The following is a 22,610-nucleotide window of genomic DNA, read 5'->3' on the forward strand; positions in this document are numbered from 1 at the left end:
TGGTCAAACAGCTCATAGAAGCCTAGATCTTTTTTTGGCTCTAGTGGTATCTTTTTCCAAAGGAAGTCAATTGTCTCTTGGGATCCAGCTCAGAAAGACATTCTACATCTTCAATCCTTACTATTATTTCTTTGAGAAGCCTCATGAATTCAATGAGAAAGATAGATTCATGGTGCCTAATTTAGTGCCTTTAAGACCTTCATCTATCCTCTCACCTTTCCTGATCCCATCTTCATTTCCTGAAGCTGTTCTGATCCTATTCAACTTCTGATTTCTTTACACTGGATTTTGTTTTCTATTGGACCTAGTATGTGTGTGGCTATTCAGTACTCAATTGTAAAGAAAGATAACCTTTCTATTCTTGATATTTTGTGCATTGGGCTGCTGTTATCTCCACTCCCAGAACTCTGACTTTGGACAAGCAATTCTACCATTGACCTTTATGTCAGCAGATTTCCCCTTAGTTTTGGACAAATGGTGAGTGGGAGGGGGTAAGGGACAGGTAAGGCATCTTGCTTTTGGAGCCCACCATATGAGAATGCATTTGTAAGGCAGCTTTCCCTGTAGAACTGTGCCCCTGCAATCTGTTTAAACCTCAAATAATATTATTGTATCTAAGTAGAGCATTACAACTAATATGTTGTTTAATTCTCAAATCCAACTAAGATTGTTTGCAGCTGCTCATTATCTAGTGGTTCAGGTTTTATTTGGAATAGCCTAACAGCTTCCATTTCTTCTGACTTCATTACCCTTTGGATTTCCAGTCACTGGAGAATTCTTTCAGGGTGTACTAGTAATAATCTATCAACTAGCTCTTCAAAAAGGAGACAGACTTTAAAGTTTATTTTGCATTATTAATCCATTTGTAAATTTAGATAATCAACAAAATATTCAAGCTCCATTTTGCAGCCCTTGCTTATCTTTGAGGTATAAATGCCCCATTAAAATTTAAGATTCACCTCTGGTAAGTTGAGTTGAGCACATCCCTGAATCCATCCACACATCACACACAAACTTGGAGATTCTCTCCTCTTTGTGCTAGAATGAATTGAGGAACAGTAAAGAAGCTTGTGGAAGACTTTGAGCTGCAAAATGGCATTTTCTAGAGTTGGTAATCACTCCAAGACTATGACATCAGAAGTCTATAGTTTTAGCTTATGAACAAGAATAAAATTCTGAACTCTTGAGTTCAGAAAGTCTTGAGACTTTCCATTATTCTGCTCTGTACCTTCACTTCATTCTTCTGTCATTGCTGTAAATTTTCAATTGCATGTCTTGGGTAGGGTTTGATTTTTTTCTCTCTGTTTGTATACAGAAATTCTCCAGAGAAGCTTCTTAACAAAGTGGAGTCCTTGACAAATTGTCACCAGCTTGCTCTTCATCTCCATATGTTGGCTTTTCCCCTTGAATGTGTCTTTCACCATCTGAATACTCTTTTTTCTGAAAGAGAGTCTTTGATATTATTTTGATTTCTCCTTCTTTGGTGGTGGGGAAGTGGATCTAGTCGCAAGGTTAGAGGTATTTTCCTTAACTTTTATGTCCTTACTGCGGTGGAATTTAGCTAATTTAAAGACCACAGATAGGCCTCTTCTTGCCTCCTTATAATGTTTCAAAATTTTTCAGAACTCCCAAGTAATTCAAAATGTCAGGAGTTCCCTTAATGCCTTTGTTCTCAGCCAGGAGATGCTTCTAATTTTATAAGTTCTTTATGGGGAAACAATTCTGAAACTTAGTGCCAGTGTTCCAGAGTTAATATTCATTCTGTTAATTTTTACTTATTATAATATATATAGCTAATATATAATGTTATATGTAATATAATAATAATAATAAAATAGCTAAGCTATATATATCAATCCCAAGGTACACAACCATACAAAACTATACTGTTTGTATTGGCACGCAAGGGAAGTGAGGTGAGAACTGGATTGTCACAACACCTTCTTTTGTTGCTATCAGAGACTGGTAGCAACATCCTCTGTTATACATGTGGAATTAATTGACTTAATTTCTTGGGACTGTCACTGGGATTGAAAATGCAAAGGTTATACTACACACTTTGCTATACCCATGTATCTAGGTTGTCAGAAGATCTTTCTAAAGATGCTATAAGGTCTGTCTCCCAAAGAAAAAAAAGAAAACAGTACCATAAAGCTAAGTCTGGATTAGTATAAATAATGAATTCCATGAAGTGGTTACATTACTGGAACTTGTACTAATTGGTTATAATTTTGCGTAAAATATAGTTATCTATTCTAGCCTAAAAGAAATATGAAATGAAAATTTGAATAATGAGATCACTTGGGATTCATTATTGCACTAATCAAAACCAAGCTATACAACCCTTACCTGCCCCCATGCTAAAGAACATTTACATTTTGAGTCTAAGGGAAAGAAGTTTGCATTGATTCCCAAGTATCTTTCCCATGCCTCAGATTGACTAACCTAAAATATTTAAAAAATATCAACTATAGTCTGTCAATCAGGACAGACAAAATCCAGACTAAGCCATATCTGATAAGGAAAAATATATCCATTGGGTCTTACTTGTGTCTATAAGGAAGCTAATAGCATATGATTTCTGTGCTTTGGATTCATTCTTATAACACTTAAATGGCTTTGGTGATTTTCTCCTATTTTTCCTCTAGGAGCTATTTTCACTGCCTGGGAGAGTTTACCATATTGTTCAGCAAGTGTCCTGTGTGGCCACATTGCTTTTTTTAGATAACTCTACTTCTCCTCCTCACTGGAATAATTTTCATTTACTTCATTCTTGAGAGTTCTCCATTTCTCTTGCACAATCTCATTTGAAAACATCTAGACTATGGGATTCTTCCTCTGTGTTCTGATATGAAATCCAGGCATAATTTGAAATTCTGTAGAGTTAATTTTACTTGTAGTGTTTTAAGAGAGATATTTATACATTCAATAATAATACAGAAAGTATGCAGAGGTAGCAGAGGAAGGGTTGTTTCTTTACATTATTTCTCAAGCACTACTGACTTCTATTGCTTTTGCCTCTAGGAAAGATGTCTCCTCAATAATGGTACAATTACACTCCAACCATACATCATTACCTCCTGCCACCTTCTTCCTCATGGGTATCCCAGGACTAGAAGAGACTCATCTCTGGCTAGCATTCCTTCTCAGCACCATGTATACTATGGTCCTTGTGGGGAACGGCCTTATCATGACTGTGATCTGGGTGGACCCTGCACTTCATGAGCCCATGTATTATTTCTTGTGTGTCTTGGCTGGTGTGGACATCATCATGGCAACATCTGTGGCTCCAAAGATGCTGAGTGTCTTCTGGTCAGGCAATGGCAACATTGGTTTTTCTGCCTGCTTCACCCAGATGTACATTGTTCATACCGCTACAGCTCTGGAGTCAGGTCTTCTCCTAGCCATGGCTTTTGATCGCTATGTGGCCATCTGCAAACCCTTGCACTATAATACCATCCTTACACCACAGAAAATTCTGGTCATCAATGTGGCAATTGTGGTAAGAGCTACCATTGCTTTGACGCCATTGAGCTGGATGGTGAGCCGCCTACCATATTGTGGCTCACTTGCAGTCCCTCATTCCTATTGTGAGCACAATGCTGTGGCTAATTTGGCATGTGCTGACCACACACCTAGTAATCTCTATGCACTGATAGGATCCTCTGTTGTTGTAGGCATTGATGTGACCTTCATTACTGCCTCCTATAGTCTAATCCTTCGGGCAGTGTTTCATCTTTCCTCTAAAAATGCTAGAAACAAGGCACTTAGCACATGTGGTTCTCATGTAGGGGTCATGGCACTTTTCTATTTACCTGGGCTGATATCTGTCTATGTGGATTGGTGGGGTCAGAATATGGTTCCTGTGCATGTTCAGGTTCTACTAGCTGACTTATACCTTGTTATCCCACCCACTCTGAATCCCCTCATCTATGGACTAAGGTCTAAGAAGATATGGCAAGGGGTATGGAACACAATGACTACCAACCTACCTTGTCACCACTATGTGAACTCCAAAAAGGAAAGAGGACCTAAGCAAGTGTTTGTTATGGGTGATATAAAATCTGCATGTGAAGTTTAGGCCTGGGGGTAAGTAGGAATATTGAGGTTATTTCATTCCTAATATCAACACAAATTATCAGTAAGTCTCGGCTGTTCTTAGATAGGTAGGGTAGGCAGTCAGACACCAGGGATGATGCAAAGGGCTCAGTCTCCTTTCCTGTCAGAGTTTCTAAAATTCCAACATTAAAGGTATTTGAATGAAAAACAAACAACATTTAGCAAGCATCTATTGCATAAGTCATTTTGCTGAATGCTAGGGATCTAAATGCAAAAACACAGAAATCCCTGCCCCCTAGGAGCTAACATTCTAACATAACAGGGAACTGGGAATGATTAATGAGTTTCATCCTTATGGGTTGGGAATGTTGTCACCCCATGTGAACTTCAGAGCAGGCATAGACATTGTTTTTAGTTTCCTCATAGAAAAGAAGAGGAGGCTTTTGTTTGGCCACTGAGTCAATACTAAGTATGCTGATCCAAGGCATTGACTGAAACCTCTCTCCTGCATTTGAGTGATGAATGTTGTTAGCCTCTAGGTAGGGTCTTGGACTTTTATATTTTCTTCCATGCTTCCTATGTAGCCTGTGTGCACATGGCCATGCTGTTGCTTTTGACTCTGTTTTACCTAATTTATTTTTCTACCGTTAGGTGAAGTATTGGACTAAGTTGTGGTTTGGGGAGTCTTGAAAGATCATGAGAGTGATCTATCTGCTAGGGGTGTGTGAAATCCATGTCAGACTTAACATACAGCTCATCCTGGTGAGGATTGAAGGATTGAAGTGATCTGTCTGAGAGCAATGAAGTGGATCAAAAGTGGCCTAGATAGAATCCCAAACTCTTCCATCTTCTCTGTCACATTCAAAAGTATTGTGGATGTTATAAAGAAACTGTTATAAAGTTGAGCCCACTCTCCTCGGGGACTGAAGTGTATGAGGGAAAGTGTTTCTCCTCAGGTGTTGGGGAGAATATCTTTTCAGTAAATCTCTCTCTGTAAAAACTAATTTATGTTAATTGATCATATGAAACTAGAGTTCTGAACACTTGTACTTGATATTGGGGAGAACATTGGAATAAGGTATTGAGCCATTGCCATTAGAGAAGAATCACTCAACATGGAAGCCCAGCCTTACTGATAATGGGGGAAAGGCATTATAACCTTGGTAAGGAACTGACTAGATAGTAAAAGTGGAAGTTGGCATAAGGATCCCCAGAATTCATATAGGGCATATTGACTGTTACACACAAAGGGTAGTTGTTGCCAAGAGAGATTAAAGTCACAGAGATGGCAAATGGAGACACAAAGCCTTGATTTGTAGGAAGATTTGGGAAATTGGGGTTAGAGTTAGGGATGCCAAAATTTATTGTGCCATCACTAATAAGCATGACCTCAAGATGGAAGATCAGATTGAGAGTGCATATTAGGAGGCAATACTTATATGCCAGGAAGATGGCTTGGTTAGATGACTGTAGTTGACTCAATGTAGTGAGATCATCAGTTAGGATGACCTCAGTTGGTACAAGAGTGGCAGGTGTGGAAGCTTTGGGTGCCAGGGAAGGAAGATAAAATGGTTGGGTCCCTTCTTTTTTGTCTGGAAATCCTATTACTCTAGACCAGTGATGGAAAACCTTTTAGCAACAGAGTGCTGGCCCTGCTGCTACCCCAAACAGAGTGCCATGCCTGCCCCTCCTCCACAAAACTGCGTGTCATGCCCCTCCGCGCACCAAGTGCCAGGAACACCCTGCCCCCCTCCTTACCCTTCACAAGGGAGGGAGAAAGCACTCCTATTGGACTGCTGGGTGAAGGGGTGGGTGAAGTGAGGAATGTCCTCAGCAAGTGTCGAGAGGGGGTGGGCAGTAGTCTGAACACTCCACTCCCTTTCACCTCTGCCAACTTTGAGCCACCCACCTTATCACTTGTGCATTCCCATTGAGCTACTGGGCAGAGGAGTGGGGGATGTGAAAAATGTCATTAGGAACAGTGGAGAGGGGGAAGGGAGCAGTTTCACTTGAGTCTCTCTGCCTTTCTGGTAACAAATTCTGGTCTGGGGAGGGCGGTAACATGCCCATAGAGAGTGCTCTGTGTGCCATTTTTGACTCCCGTGCCATAGATTCATTATTACTGTTCTAGACTCTCATTTGACAGGGTAAATACCATGAAATGGATTATCTTTAAAAAAAAGTATTCAATCAATCACTTCCTAACTTGGGAGTTAGAGGAAAGTACCTGCAATGTAGTTAATATGGGGTTTATTTCAGATTTTATTTCGTATTTGTAAAGCCAAACATTTCTTTTAAGCACAATATTCAGTGGTGTCTATATACTTGATTAGTACTTTTAAGTTGTAGTAAAGATGGGGGCTTGATTCTAGAGTTTCAGCACATCCCTTAGCAAATTGAATTCATATTTACTTTGAATTTTATTTGTCTGTGACTGTAAATGAAACAAATGTATTTACTATTTCAGGAATAGCTCTTTTAAAAAATGTTTATTTATTTAGAATATTTTCTCATGGTTACATGATTTGTGATTTTTCTCACTCCTCTTCTCTCCCACCTCCTGGAGATGACAAGCACCTCCACTGGGTTATACATGTATCATTGTTCAAAACCTATTTTCTTATTATTCATATTTGCAATAGAGTGATCTTTTAAAGCCCAAATCCCACTCATATCTCTATTGAACCACACGATTGATCATATATTGTTCTTCTGTGTTTCTACTCTCACAGTTCTTTCTCTGGATGTGGATAGCATTCTTTCTCATTAGTTCTTAGGAACAGCTCTTACACAACATAGGAATAAATGAAAATTCTTTATTGGTTTAAAAAATTCAGAAAGTTTGCTATCAATTCTGGTGCACTACAATTAATGTTAACTGCAGTGGTTTAGCAGTGCAATCCATCACATTGTGAAGGTGATCAGCCAAGTATCCTCACTGCAAAAGCAAAGTGGATGAAACTTTATGTAGCTGGATCTATTACCCGGTTAGTGCTATATTATGCCTATCTTGAACAGATGTTGTAGAAGAATAAAAGGATAGATCCTAATGTGAATAAGAGAGGGTATTGCATTGCTTTTGAGAATCTGCACATCACTTTCTATAATTCCAATTTTTTCTTTCTAGCAAAATTTCCTCTTTTCAATGATTCTTTGCTCGTGATGCTTCATGGTTTTGAATCATGGAATATCATAATCCTAAGATTAAAATGAAAAATCCAAAAACTAATTAGAAAACTTACAGCCTGTATAAACAAGCAGTGTCATGTTACCACATATCATGTTAGAATTGACAAGTGAGGCATTATTGAGGACATGTTTGACTATAATGGAGGATGACCTAATTAGTTAGTAAAAGTAACTCGGCTGTTCATTTCATTTCTGTTAGATACATAACTAGCAATGGAAGAACCTAACCTGAGGTTCTAGAAAGCTTTGGGATCCTACCTTAGCTGGAACATGCCTACATTGATGATTCTAAATCGTAACTTCTGAGCAAACAACCTGGCTCATAAATCCAACTTGGTAAGGTATAGTCTTGGGAGTGATAGTAGTGACAGGTTGGAAGAACATCATTTGGGATTCAGGCCTAAGCTCTAAATTTAATTCCTGGAAGATGTATAGAGAAGTGGTAGGTAAGGGCAGCAAAACCAGGAAGGAGATGAGAAGTTCTCACCTTCTTTATCTTGCAATATGCCAAAAATGTCTCATTGTAGCCTGCTTTTGGTTAGTGTCTCTTGGGAGATACTTTAATGATACTTCATGGTTTGAATCATGGAATATTTTCCCTTGCAGAAGGACAAGTGATGGTTGGGTCACAGATAGGCTGTTATGTTCAAGTCTGGTAGTGGATCTTGAAATATAGGAATATATTGGAAGGGAAAAGAAATTCACCCATCTAGTTTCCTTGACAAAAACTCTATTCTCTCAGCCCTATTTATAACTCTGGACTGAATTAATCAATAATCATTTATTAAGTTTTTGCTATATGCCAGAAACTGTGCTTAATTAACACTGATGATACAGAGAAAGACAAAAGACAGTACTTATTCTGTCCAATGAGCTTGGGAGAGACAATAGGCAAATAATGGTCTACAAAAAGTTACATATAGGACCAATTGGAAATAAATCAATAGAGGGAAGGTGCTAGAATTAAGAAAAGCTCTATATAGAAGGGTGAGTAGAAATCTGGTGCCTTTAACTTAAAATAATAAGTGAGAGGCCTCCATTATGCTGTCACTTATCTATGGAGGATTTATGGGAAGAGAAATAACAGGCAAGAATTCAACAAAATGAGAAGTTATAGGGTTATTAGAAGATTAAACATATAGAGTGAATGCCCACACCAATAAAATCATGGAATCCTCAAAAATATTTAAGTTGGAAAAAATATTACCTTTAAAAATATGTTTAATTCCAGATTATAAAGCCATTGGGGTCCTATGAAGCATATCATCACAAAGAGACAATTCATATTCTAATTCTAACTACCTCACAGGAAGTTTATTGAATTGAAGCCTGATAAATCGCTAGTTGAAAAAGTACAGCCATAGGGATTTGAGTTGTAGATGTGTTATCACTTAGATCCTATGCTTCTTTCTCTTTTTTTTCCCCCCTCAGTTCTAGACCAAAGAAGAGAGGAAACAGGAAAAGAAAATCTAAAGAGAAAGATGTACCCTTTTCTGTTGTTTAGTTGTTTCAGTTGTGTCTGACTCTTTGTGATCCCATTTGGGGTTTTCTGGGTCAAGATACTGGAGTATTTGGCCATTTCCTTTTCCTGTCTGTTTTACAAAGAATGGAGACAAAGAGGATTAAGTGAGTTGTCTAGAATCCCATGGTTAGTGTCCGGGACTAGATTTGAACTCGTGAAGATAAGTCTTCTTGACTCCAACTCCAGTACTTTATCCACTGTGCTAGCTGCTCTAGAAATTGTGAGATGGCAAATAAAGGTACACTCCACTAGAACAGGGATTTTGATTCTTGGGTCAGAAGGGATCTATGGATGAATTTCAGGGAATCCATGCTTCTTAAAAGCTTAATTCTGAGCAGTCTATAGGAATGCCAAAGTGGTCTAAGACACAAAAAATGTTAAGTTATCTCTTTATGAGAGCAAGCTAGTTTACAGAGCCTAAAGGGAAACTGCTAGTAAGGGTTTGTTATCCCCAGCCATCCTGAAATCCTAGATCATTTGATCTTGCCTATTAATCTGAAAGTGTTCCTGCTTCCCATAGATTCAATTTCCACACCTTCAAGATGGAGATAGTAATATTTATACTGCTTCTCAAAGTTGCTGCATAGAAAATGTAAACATTAAAGCAATGTAGAAATGTTGCTATGATTATAGTATCTGAGGGGTATTTGAACCTCTGAAAACAAGTCTGTCTCAACCATACCTTTGTTTTCCTTTAATTTAGCTCCATTCAATTCGATAAGCTATTATTAAGTACATGTTATATGCCAACACTGCACATTATGTAGTGAGGACACAAAGATTAAAAATAAAATATTCCTTTTCCTCAATGAGTCTGCATCCTACTAGGGTAGAGTCAGGAAACCACATGCACACTATCTTTCAGTCAACTTTGTTAGGCACTTCCTATGCTACAGACACTGCACTCAACCCAAAAGATACAAGAAGAAGCACAAGCCATTTTCTGCCCTCAAAGTCCTTGCATTCTAGCAGAAATGATCCTTCATGGTTGTTAATCATTGAATATCAGGAACTCAGAATTAAAATGGAAAATTCAAAGGCTAATTAGAAAACTCACAGCCTGTATAAGTAAGCAGAACCATGTTACTAATTATGACTCATTAGAATTGGCAAATGTAACATGTAAATGTGCGCGCGCGCGCACGCGCGCACACACACACACACACACACACACACACACACACACACACAGAAAACAACCGAATAAAGGCACTAGAATGAAAAAAGAGCTGAGAAAGGTTTCCAGTGAAAGAAGGGATTTTAGTTGGGACTTGAAGTAAGGGAGGTCAATATACCGAGGATTGAGAGCATTCCAGATAAATTCACACTGTTAAATGTAACACTAATTTCAAAAACTATCTCACTTCTTCAGCTTATGGATACCATTACTATAATTTTAAGAGAAAAGAGAATCTTAAGCAAAAGGCACCTTATTTATTAGCTAAAGATTATCAATTGTCATTACTTGAGAAAAGTTACATGAGGCATTTAGATAAAAGATTAAGAGAACTTTGTTCCTGAGAGACTTTGAGAAAAACAGAAGACATTTTCAGAGAGAATTGAGTTTAATTCTAATGCTACAAAGAAGAATCCTTAAGAGAATTGTTGAGAGCATTACCCTGAGAGAACTGAATGGTGGGACTGTTTCCAGAATCCAAAAGTTAGATTTTTGTAGTTGATGTTTAAAAGTGACTCTGGCTATAATTTTTTTTTTCTGAGTAAATACATTGTTGAAAACGTTATTGCTTGTTATGGTCTCAGTAAATTGTATAGCCAATAACTCTGATGTTAATTTATGCATGTGAAACTGGGGAGTTTGAAAGAGAAGAAAGCTTATCAGAAAAGACATTTCTCTGGTTTGTTTTAGAAATTGAGGTGGGGGCTCAGATTTATTGATTAATAAGAGTTTGGGCATTTCAACTGCTTTATGAGGAAATATCAGAACATATCCTTTGATTGTCTTAGAAACCAGGATGCTACTTTACAAAATACATTTATTACTTATAATTTTATTATATATTTGGTTATTTTTTGAGAGATAAATTGATACCAATAGAGATATTTAAGCTTCACTGCTGACCCTTAGTCCTTAATTTCCATTTTGTGATTCTTCACTATTGGTAAAATTTTCAAAAACGGGGGCAGCTGGGTGGCTCAGTGGATTGAGAGTCAACCCTAGAGATGAGAGGTCCTAGGTTCAAATCTGGCCTCAGACACTTCACAGCTGTGTGACCCTGGGCACGTCACTTGACCCCCATTACCTAGCCCTTACCACTCTTCTGCCTTGGAGCCAATACACAGTATTGATTTTTTTTTCAAAAATATGTTAGATAATGAAAGTTGAAATCCTCATTCAACTCCTGCTTTTAAAGTATTCCATATCAATTCTTGTTCCTCTGCAAGTAAGAGGAGGTGAATTCTTATATTTCTTGTTTGAGAACAAGTTTAGCATATAATTTCAGAGTATTCAGTTTTGGTTGTGTTGTTGGCATTATTTTTATTATTCTTATATTATGTTTTTATTCTTATTTACCTGGTTGTAATTAAATATTGCTTTTATCATCCCATTTATTTTAACTTTGCAACATTTCATATATGTCATTCCGCGATTCTGTGTATTGTTCATATTTACCATTTCATGTAAGGCAAGACTATGTTTCTACATTCATATAGTATGAGAAACAGGATGGTATAGTGGACAAAGGATCTGAGTTCCAATCTCTCTGCATACTAATTGTGTGACCTTGGATAAGTTTAGTTTCTTAACTAAAGTTAATTTTAGTTTCTTAAACTTAATACACTGCTTAGTGTCTTAAAAGAGTTGTCAAGAGCACCAAGAGGCTAAATGGTAGAGAAGATAGTGACATGCAAGAAGTTTCCTCATCAGAAGGAGCTCCATATCTGTAAAAACATTATATCTAGACCTTACCTTTCCTTCTTCATTAATTTAATTCACAATTTAATCTGACACATGGTCAGCAAATCCATTAACAGTCATTTCAAAAGGATTTAGTATGAGACAAGAAAATGTCAAATCACTCTAGAATCTTTGCCAAGAAAACCCCAAATTGAGTCATGAAGAGTTAGACTTAACTGAAACAACTGAACAGCAACAACATAATACAAAGAAAGGCAAAAACGATTCTTTCCTTCAAATAGTTTACTTTCCAATGAGAGAAATAAACATTAACAAAACTAAGTGGATCCAAAATAAAGACAAAATAGATGAAAGGCAATTTTAGGGGAAAGCATTGACAACTGGGGAGACCAGAAAGGCCTTTTGTAGAAGTGGGTTTTGAGCTGAATTGTGATGGAAGTCAGAGAAGCCAGTACTTAGAGGCAGAGCATTCTAAGTTTGGGGAATAGCTAGTGCAAAGTAATTGGTGACAAAAGACAGAATGTCTTTGAAGGGCAAAGGCAAGTAGGCCAACAGAATATACAGTGAGGAGTAAAGAATAAGAATACTGGAAATTCAGGAAGGAGACAGGTTGTAAAGAGCTTTAAATGTTAAATAGTTTATAATTGATCTAGGATATAATGCGGAGCTACTGGAATTTATTGAATAGGTGGATGACAAGATCATATCTATACTTAAGAAAAATTATTTTGGCAGTTGAATGAATGGGTTTTAGTTAGGAAAGACATGAAAAAGAGAGAGCAATTAGAAGTCCAGATAAGAGATGATGAGGGCTTGAACTGAAGGGTACCTGTGTTTTATTTTTATTTTTTTATTTGAAAATCTTTATTTAATTAATTAATTTAGAATATTTTCCCATGGTTACATGATTCATATTCTTTCCCTTCCTTCCTCCCACCCCCTCCCATAGCCAATGAGCAACTCCACTGGGTTTTACATATGTCATTGATCAAGATCTATTTCCATATTTTTTTTTTTTTAATATATTTTATTTGATCATTTCCGAGCATTATTCGTTAAAGACATAGATCATTTTCTTTTCCTCCCCCCCACCCCCCATAGCCGACGCGTAAGTCCACTGGGCATTAGATGTTTTCTTGATTTGAACCCATTGCTTTGTTGATAGTATTTGCATTAGAGTGTTCATTTAAAGTCTATCCTCTGTCATGTCCCCTCAACCTCTGTATTCAGGCAGTTGCTTTTTCTCGGTGTTTCCACTCCCATAGTTTATCCTTTGCTTATGAATGGTGTTTTTTTTTTCTCCTGGATCCCTGAAAGTTGTTCAGGGACATTACACCGCCCCTAATGGAGAAGTCCATTACGTTCGATTATACCACAGTGTATTAGTCTCTGTGTACAATGTTCTCCTGGTTCTGCTCCTCTCGCTCTGCATCACTTCCTGGAGGTTGTTCCAGTCTCCATGGAACTTCTCCACTTTATTATTCCTTTGAGCACAATAGTATTCCATCACCAACATACACCACAGTTTGTTCAGCCATTCCCCAATTGATGGGCATCCCCTCGTTTTCCAGTTTTGGGCCACCACAAAGAGCGCAGCTATGAATATTTTTGTACAAGTCTTTGTGTCCATTATCTCTTTGGGATACAGACCCAGCAGTGCTATGGCTGGGTCAAAGGGTAGATATTCTTTTGTCGCCCTTTGGGCATAGTTCCAAATTGCCCTCCAGAATGGTTGGATCAGTTCACAACTCCACCAGCAATGAATTAATGTCCCTACTTTGCCACATCCCCTCCAGCATTCATTACTTTCCTCTGCTGTTATGTTAGCCAATCTGCTAGGTGTGAGGTGATACCTCAGAGTTGTTTTGATTTGCATCTCTCTGATTATAAGAGATGTGGAACACTTCTTCATGTGCTTGTTAATAGTTTTGATTTCTTTATCTGAGAACTGCCTATCCATTTCCCTTGCCCATTTATCAATTGGAGAATGGCTTGATTTTTTGTACAATTGATTTAGCTCATTATAAATATGAGTAATTAAACCTTTGTCAGAGGTTTCTATGAAGATTTTTTCCCAATTTGTTGTTTCCCTTCTGATTTTAGTTATATTGGTTTTGTTTGTACAAAAGCTTTTTAGTTTGATGTAGTCAAAATTATTTATTTTACATTTTGTGATTCTTTCTATATCTTGCTTGGTTTTAAAGCCTTTCCCCTCCCAAAGGTCTGACATGTATACTATTCTGTGTTTACCCAATTTACTTATGGTTTCCTTCTTTATGTTTAAGTCACTCACCCATTTTGAATTTATCTTGGTGTAGGGTGTGAGGTGTTGATCTATTCCTAGTCTCTCCCACACTGTCTTCCAATTTTCCAGGCAGTTTTTATCGAATAGTGGATTTTTGTCCCAAAAGCTGGGATCTTTGGGTTTATCGTATACTGTCTTGCTGAGGTCGTTTTCCCCCAGTCTATTCCACTGATCTTCCTTTCTGTTTCTTAGCCAGTACCAAATTGTTTTGATGACTGCTGCTTTGTAATATAGTTTGAGGTCTGGGACTGCAAGGCCCCCATCATATGTGTTTTTTTTCATTATTTCCCTGGATATCCTTGATCTTTTGTTCTTCCAAATGAACTTTGTTATGGTTTTTTCTAAATCAGTGAAGAAGTATTTTGGTAGTTCAATGGGTATGGCACTAAATAGATAAATAAGTTTGGGTAGGATGGTCATTTTTATTATATTGGCTCGTCCTATCCATGAGCAGTTAATGTTTTTCCAATTGTTCAAGTCTAGTTTTAGTTGTGTGGCGAGTGTTTTGTAGTTGTGTTCATATAGTTCCTGTGTTTGTCTTGGGAGATAGATTCCTAGGTATTTTATTTTGTCTAAGGTGATTTTGAATGGGATTTCTCTTTCTAGTTCTTGCTGCTGAGCTGTGTTGCTATTTCCATATTATTAATATTTGCACTAGGGTGATCATTTAGTCTACACCCCCAATTATATCCCCTTTAAATCATGTCATCAATCAGTTGTTTTTCTTCTACGTTTCTACTTCCACAGTTCTTTCTCTGGATATGGATGGTGTTTTTTCTAAAAAGTCCCTCAGAATTGTCCTGGATCACTACATTGCCACTAATGGAGAAGTCCATTACATTCGATTGTACCACAGTGTATCAGTCTCTGTGTACAATGTTCTCCTGGTTCTGCTCCTTTCGCTCTGCATCACTTCCTGGAGGTTGTTCCAGTTCACACGGAATTCTTCCAGTTCATTATTCCTTTGAGCACAATAATATTTCATCATCAGTATATACCACAATTTGTTCAGCCATTCCTCAATCAGAGGGCATCCCAAGGCTAAAAGAAAAATGTCCCTATATATTACCCAAATTTTTATAGCAGCCTTTTTTGTGATGACTAAACATGGAAAATAAAGTAGATGCCCATAATTTCAGGATAAATTGTGGTATATGAATGTAATGGATTACTACTATGCTATAAGAAATGATGGTTGTGATGAATACAGAGAAGCATATGGAAAGAGTTATATGAAGTGATCAATAATAAAGTAAGCAGAGCCAAGAAAATAATATATGCAATAACTTAAATAATGTAACTAGAAAGAACCACACATCAGAAAATCAAAAGCAAGTGTAACAGAATCAGAAAAAAGAAGTGGGATTTATGAAAGGATATCTTGAGTCTACCCCTTTGTGGAAGTGAGAAGTCCATAGTGGGTACACATTGCACATTTTCAGACCTAGTCAATGAATCAATCAGTTGTGCTGTCTTTTTTTTTCTCTTTCTTAAAAATATTATTTTTTCATGACATAACTTTTGAGGAGGGTGAGGGAGAGAGATATATGGGACACTCTAGTGATATAAAAACAGAAAATATTGATCCAAATGATTTAAAAAATTCAGTCCTTTCCAGGCTATATTACTGATTCATATCTATAGGACTTTTTGTACTATGCCTTAGAATCTTCTCCACTCTTACTTTATTCCGGGATTCCATTCTAAGTAGAAGTACTCTCTACTTATGGGGCCTTATCTTCTGATCAATTAATTCCTCCTAGAAACTTCAAGTCAAGGAGGAAGCCCAGCCTAATAGTATCTTCATTCCTCTCTATGCTGTACTGATGATGATCCATCCCCATAGCACTTTATCTCCTAGGGGCTTATTTACTAGGGTCAAGAGCATGGGCCCTAGCTATGTATTGAGCAAGGAGCAAGTTCTAGAAACAAACCATATATGGCTCTGATCCTAGGAACAAAGTTGTAATATTTCTAGCCTCCAGTCTAACATGGAATCCTACATTTGAATAACCATGGCAAAAATCCTAGACTGAAGGTGAGCCTACAGTTCAATCCATCTGAACCTGAGGAGTTTTCAAGTGGGCTAATAGTGACTGAGTCCAGCAACAGTCTCTTGAAACCCCAACTACTACCAAGTCAAAAGACCCAAACCTGAATGAGGAACTTGCAAAACTGAGACCAGGAAGCTAGTCTTCATCCTGGATTACAATGCTTTAGGAAAACTGAAAGCTTGCTGGTACCTAGCCTCAGCTGTGAAATCAGTAAAAAAACCATAAGGACAAAAGCTCAAGCTAGACTCAACCCCCCAGAGGCCAAAACTAGTTTACCTCTTTCCTTCCATACTACCCCTGTTTCTTATAAGTCTTTTAAATGTATTCTCTTCCCCTATTACAACGTAAACTCCTTGGGAGTATAAGGGTTAAAAGAGGGGTTTTGACAAAATAAGAGAGCAGCTTTTAATAATTTAAGTTTTAATGAGAATATAGTAGAATTATAAATTAATATTATCCCTTTAAGCCAGAGAAATTAAAACTTCTAGCAGCTTTAACAATGAACAATTTAGTTTAATTAAAATAGAGATAGTAAAATAATATAGTAAAGGAGGAAAAGATAGAAAAGAGGAGAGAGAGATTACTAATCTTATACCCTATAAATATACCTAAAATTCCTAATACTACTTAAAATTCCTTATAACTACCTCTTAACTGTCTTCTGAGGACAACTTCTTCTTGCCTGGCAAATACCAGGCCTATCTAACCTACACTATCAATGAATGATTCACTAACTATCTAACTCTTTAAAATAACCACTCATTCACTCCTTCAATCAGTTTTCTATAGCAGCCCAAATTGTCACTAGCCAACTGACAGCAAATCCTTGCCTATGAGACAGACCTCCTGCTTTCTAGAGATCCCAGAGGCAAAAAGCCCTTTAAAGACTAAAGTTAAAAGCCCTCTCAGTAAGCTCAGGCCTGCCTTTATATTCCAGCAACTAAGCACCAACCCACACTACCAGCAACCAACCCCAATGACCCACTCATGTCCAGCAGCCAGTTTCCCTGCAACTGTCAGCCCCTTCAGCAACTGACAGCCTGCCACTGATGCTCTCTCAGCAGGGCGATACTGGTTCCTACTTCCTATCACTGTGGGCTGGTTGATCTCTACACATCTCTATGGTAAGAGAACTTCCAGGTCCCCTGTTAAATGAAAGAAATCCTTAGCACCATGCCTGGTACATAGTAGGACCTTAATAAATGCTTGTTTAATGATTGATTTTTGATTTTGTCCTTTGGTCCTTTTTTATCCTTCTTGTATATTCTATTTTTCTTGGTGAACTTATTAACTCTCATAGAATCAGTTATCATCTCTGTACAGATGATTCTCAAACTCTCTAGCCCTAATCTATCTCCTAGCCTCTTGTGCTGCATCTCCAACTATTAGACATCTTAAACCAATGTTCTACAGATATTTTATGTTTAACATGTCCAAAATTGAACTTATCTTTCCTTCTAAGCCCTCCCCTCTTCCTAATCTTCTTATTATTTGAGTTTATCACTGTCCACCCAGTCACTCAGATTTACAATTTAGGTAATATTCTTTTTACTCTCACCCTCAATATCTAATATGTAGCCTAGTCTTATACACTCTACCTTTGTAACATCTCTTTTAAATATTCCATTCCTTCCCTTTCCTCTCCTCCCCTCTCCTCCCCTCCCCTCTCCTCTCCTCTCCTCTCCTCTCCTCTCCTCTCCTCTCCTCTCCTCTCCTCTCCTCTCCTCTCCTCTCCTCTCCTCTCCTCTCCTCTCCTCTCCTCTCCTCTCCTCTCCTCTCCTCTCCTCTCCTCTCCTCTCCTCTCCTCTCCTCTCCTCTCCTCTCCTCTCCTCTCCTCTCCTCTCCTCTCCTCTCCTCTCCTCTCCTCTCCTCTCCTCTCCTCTCCTCTCCTCTCCTCTCCTCTCCTCTCCTCTCCTCTCCTCTCCTCTCCTCTCCTCTCCTCTCCTCTCCTCTCCTCTCCTCTTCTCTCCTCTCCTCTCCTCTCCTCTCCTCTCCTCTCCTCTCCTTTTCTGTAGTCATCTGGTCATCTTCAAATGTCTTCCCACACCAATTCACTTTTTGCATCCTTAGTGTTTAGCATATTTACTAGGGCCTAATAAGCAAATAATAAATGTTTGTTAACTGATTGAGTAGACATGAGTTTGATTTGCCTGTGAGACATTCATTCTGAGATATCCAAAAGGTATCTGGGGATATTGGACTCTATAGCTTATATACAATCTATAGAGATGGTCTAAAGCTGCAGATATATCATTTTTCTTTCTTCTGAACTACATTGTATAGGTATCTATATATATAAATATACAAATTATCTGCAAAGAGGAGATAACTATTGTATAATTTTTTTAGTCATTCCTGAACTAATGGGCATCTACTTTACAGTTCTATGCAACTAACTATAAAGCATGCTACTATAAATTCTCTGTTGTTTATTGGATGTTTCTTTTTGTAATTTATATTCTTTGGGTGTTTATTTAGCAACGGACCTCTTAGTCAATGGGTATGGATATTTTAGTCAACTTTCTAGCATTTTTCCAAATTACTATACAGAAGAGTTGGACTAATTTATAGCTTCACTGACAATTTTTTCTTTTTTAGTAAAATTGTCACAGAATCATAGATCGAGAGCTGGAATGAACTTTAGAATTTATCAACCCCTTTAACTTCCAAGAGAAGAACCTGAGACCCAATAAGTTGTGATTTGTCCAGGCTAAAGAAGCTAGTAAGTGTCTAGTATAGGATTTAAACACAGTTCTTCCTGCTCCCAATTTGAGAGTTATAACTGGATACCACTAATCCCATATTTTTATTAATTTTACTCATTTGCTGGGTATTTGGCAAAACCTCAGAGTAAACTTTATTTTATAATATACATGCTTTGTATGGGAATCCATAGGAATCCATTGTATTAGCTTGTGGTTTTAAATAGATACTTTCCAAACCTATTTGGGAAAAAAATTCTCTTCCTATAAATGTAGGTCATTTCAATATGAATGAGTTCTGTATTTTCTGACTTTCTTTATATCTTTCAGAATGCTAATTTAGTGTTTATTTTTATGTTGTTATTAAAGTTTATCATACATGAATATTATATTGATTATCTCTCTTGTATTAAGGAGCATAGGATCATGCATTTCGATTTGGAAGGGTCTTCACATATCATCTAGTTCAACTCTCTCATTTTATAGATGAGGGAACTGTCTCCTGGGGAAATTAAGCAACATCTCCTATGATCACACAAATATTTCTAATATGATGAATTATATATTAGATATATTATATTTAGTATTTTTGTGTCAATATTGATTAAATATTTTGTTCTTTCTCAGACTTGTATTTTTTCATTTGGTGAATTTAAATATTTTTTCAACTTTATAAGGTATTGGAATAAACTTTTTCTCTTATTTGTAAATCTATGAGGCCTTATGTCTTTTCACAGAATCACAGAAGGTTAAAGAAAGAAAGTAATCCTTACTATATGTGTAATTAGAATTTTGTACCCCAGGACTAAGTTTCCTAGCATCCCACTTTCATTCTTATGTTATGTCCTTACATTTTGGAGATAAGGTTTCTGTAACCATGCCCCTCTGCTCGCTTCTCCCACTTTTGCAGTCCAGTAAACTTGTCTTTACATAGGCTATACTTTCCTCTACTTCAAGTGATTATTAATAAATCTTATAAAGTGTAATACTTGGAGTTATTGGATATTAATTTTAATCTTACATATAATATACCTGACAAGTAGCTGTCCAAAGTTTATTTGAAGACTACCAAGAAAAATAACTCATCGCTTCTGGAGGCAAAGGCCACCTCCAATTCTGAATTTCCCCTGAAGTCAAGGTTAAATGAGTCTCTTTGTAATTTCTATTCATTTTTACTTGTTCTGTCCCATTAAGCTAAGCAGATCAAGTCTAATTGTGCCGCCACATGTCAGTCCTTCAACTACTTCAAGACAATTATCATATCCCTCCTAGATCTTCTCTTATCCAGGTTAACTATACAATTCCTTCAACCTATCTTCAGACAGCACAGACCTTCGTGACCCTGTTTGCTTTCTTCATGGCACTTTTTAGCTTCTTGATTTCCTCCTTAAATGGTGGTACCCAGACCTGAACACAATTATTCCAGATGACATCTGAAAAAGGCAGAGGGGGAAGCCAGGTGGCTCAGTGGATTGAGAGCCAGATCTTGAGGTGGGAGGTCTTAGAGTCAAATCTGACCCCAGGTACTTCCTAGCTGTGTGACCCTGGGCAAGTCACTTAATGCTTATAAAATGAAGGTACCTGTCTTAGCCATTTAGTGGCATTTGTCACGAAAAATCTGTTGATTTTCTCAACTTTATCAATGTGGCCATTTCCCATTGAGACCTTTAGGACAGAAGAGAGATGTTGCCTGTCCATAGCGTTGCCTCACTGGGCATACAAGGAGGATCTCTGGGCAAGGAAGATGCAGGCTAATCATTGGAGACTCGGACTTTGCTAAGGTGGAAGAAGCCTTATCATCTCTTACCTTCACTCTTAATATTCAGCGCTCTTTTTCTTCTGCTTAATCAGTCCCAATGAGATCAGTCTGGGATCTTAGCATGATGGAAACTTTGAGGCAGAGGGCACCTTGGAGACCATATAATCCAACACCCTCATTTTGTAGATGAGGAATGGGGTCCAAAGCAGTAAAGATTCTTGTCTAAAGTCAATGACAGAGTTAGGGGCCAGAACTCAAGTCTCCTGTGTGAAATGTCATCACTTATGCTTGTTTCTTGGCCATCAAAGAGCCAAGGAAAACATAAACCCAGGGGAAGTTTTAGTTTATGGAAGCCATGGGTGGTGTTTGGGTTGCAAAGGTTATTAATTGGTCTGTTGGGGGATCAAGGCAGGTGGGAGAAGTGGGCAGGATACCTTAGGGGCAGAGTCAGGATGAAGTGCAGGGTAGGGGTATGAGATCCAGGAAATTTATTATTTATGTAAAAGCCCCAGTCTATCTTTCCTCCATTTGTCCTTCTTCCCCTCTCCCAACCCCTAATTACCCTTCAAAACCCTTATCCCCTTCCCTTAGACCAGACTGGAGAGTTCGTGTTATGGAGTGTCTATGAAGGGCTTCTTTGGAGAAGAACTTGTAAAGGTTACCCAGGAAAGAAGGTAGCTGCACTAGCAAATAAAACTAATGTGGATTCTGGGTTTAGGGATCCTTAGAGAAGAGACTTGGGTTCCCAAGTCATCTTCTTACAGAGAGGCCAGAGGCCTAGGGGAAGGAGGGCATGCTCCAATATAAGGTTGCAAGGGGTTTTTGATGCAACAAAAAGGATCTTGTTTATAGAAGCATAGGATCATTGATCATCACACTTTAAAAATGGAAGGGAGTCATAGATGTCTAGTCTAACCACTCACATGGTGGGAAATGGGACTAGCTAAGCCCTCAGTAGCAATCATCCTGCTTTTGCTTGAGCATTTCTTAAGAGGAGGGAACTCATTTTTTTTCTAGGTAATCTCTAGGTAATCAGCATGGAGACTTCAGCTTTGTAGATCTTAACCCAGCTATACCTTCTTATCTGGTAAAAATCTTGTCCATGTTTTCCTCTAAGTATTGAAGAGTTTCTCTACTTCTAGTACTAAAAACTTGCCTTTGCCTTTTAATATAATGTGAGTATCCGCACACACTAAAGACTATCTTTCTATTTATCTTTCCTTCTCAATAAACTAACTAGTCTGTCCCCTTTTTGACAATTGTCTAACAAGTCTATTTTATGTAATGAAGAACTAAATGTTGAAGTAAAATGTGTTTCCCCTAACTCTTCAAAACGCTACTCCTGCCTAATGATCATCAGGTTGACCTCTGTGCTACATAGAAAGATTTTGTCTTCTTAGTCATCTCGTTTATAGAATTTCATGTTGGAAAGATTAGATTTACTTTCCCATTTCTGTTAATTCCCTACGCATTAGGAAAGGGAGTCCTAGTTACTACAGTCTCTAGACCTTGAAACACCTTATCTAGATGGGTTGTGACTTTGAAGGCAACAATCACTATTTCCTGTATCTTTGATTTTTTTTAAGAAAAAAAAATTTAAATTCAGACACCTCATCTTCCAGGAATGTTGTTCCCATTCCTATGATGCTGACTGTGAAATGAGACAGTAAAACCTGTCCATCTGGGCGAGTAAAAAGACAAAGTGGGCATCATAAGTTGTCATTTAAAGTGTAAGTAAAAATGGAAAAAATAATCTGTTTCATGAAGGAATAAGAAGCTTGGAAAGCAATTGAGGGAAAGAAATAATTAAATCTTGTCTCTGATCTAACCCTGATGTGGCAAATTGGATGACTGAAGGCTAGGTATATGCAATGACTTAACCTGATTTACACAGCCATTAGGCGACTGGCAGAGGACTTGAAGTTAGAAATTTAGATCTCCAATTGAAATGTCCTTTCCATTGATCCTTGTGTCATCATTTCATAGATCAGGCAACTGAGGTTCAGAGAGAATAATGAGCATGCCCACTATCACAAAATTATATGGCATCAGAGGCCAGATTTGAATGAATTAGTACCTCTCCTTATTCTAAGTCCAATGTACTCTTTTAAAAAGTAATGAGATTAGATGTATAAGAAATGG

The 22,610-nt window shown here is 37.7% G+C and overlaps 1 protein-coding gene across 1 annotated transcript; it reads left to right on the plus strand.

The window, feature by feature from the left end:
- The first annotated feature begins 3,043 nt into the window (after positions 1-3,043).
- LOC100018273 (olfactory receptor 52I1-like) lies at positions 3,044-4,081 on the plus strand. Its single transcript, XM_001371529.3, has one exon. It carries the CDS (start codon positions 3,044-3,046, stop codon positions 4,079-4,081), a length of 1,038 nt encoding a protein of 345 aa, XP_001371566.3.
- The last annotated feature ends 18,529 nt before the right edge of the window (positions 4,082-22,610 follow it).

The sequence above is a fragment of the Monodelphis domestica genome, chromosome 4, assembly GCF_027887165.1.
Source record: "Monodelphis domestica isolate mMonDom1 chromosome 4, mMonDom1.pri, whole genome shotgun sequence".
NCBI classification, from domain to species: Eukaryota; Metazoa; Chordata; class Mammalia; order Didelphimorphia; family Didelphidae; genus Monodelphis; species Monodelphis domestica.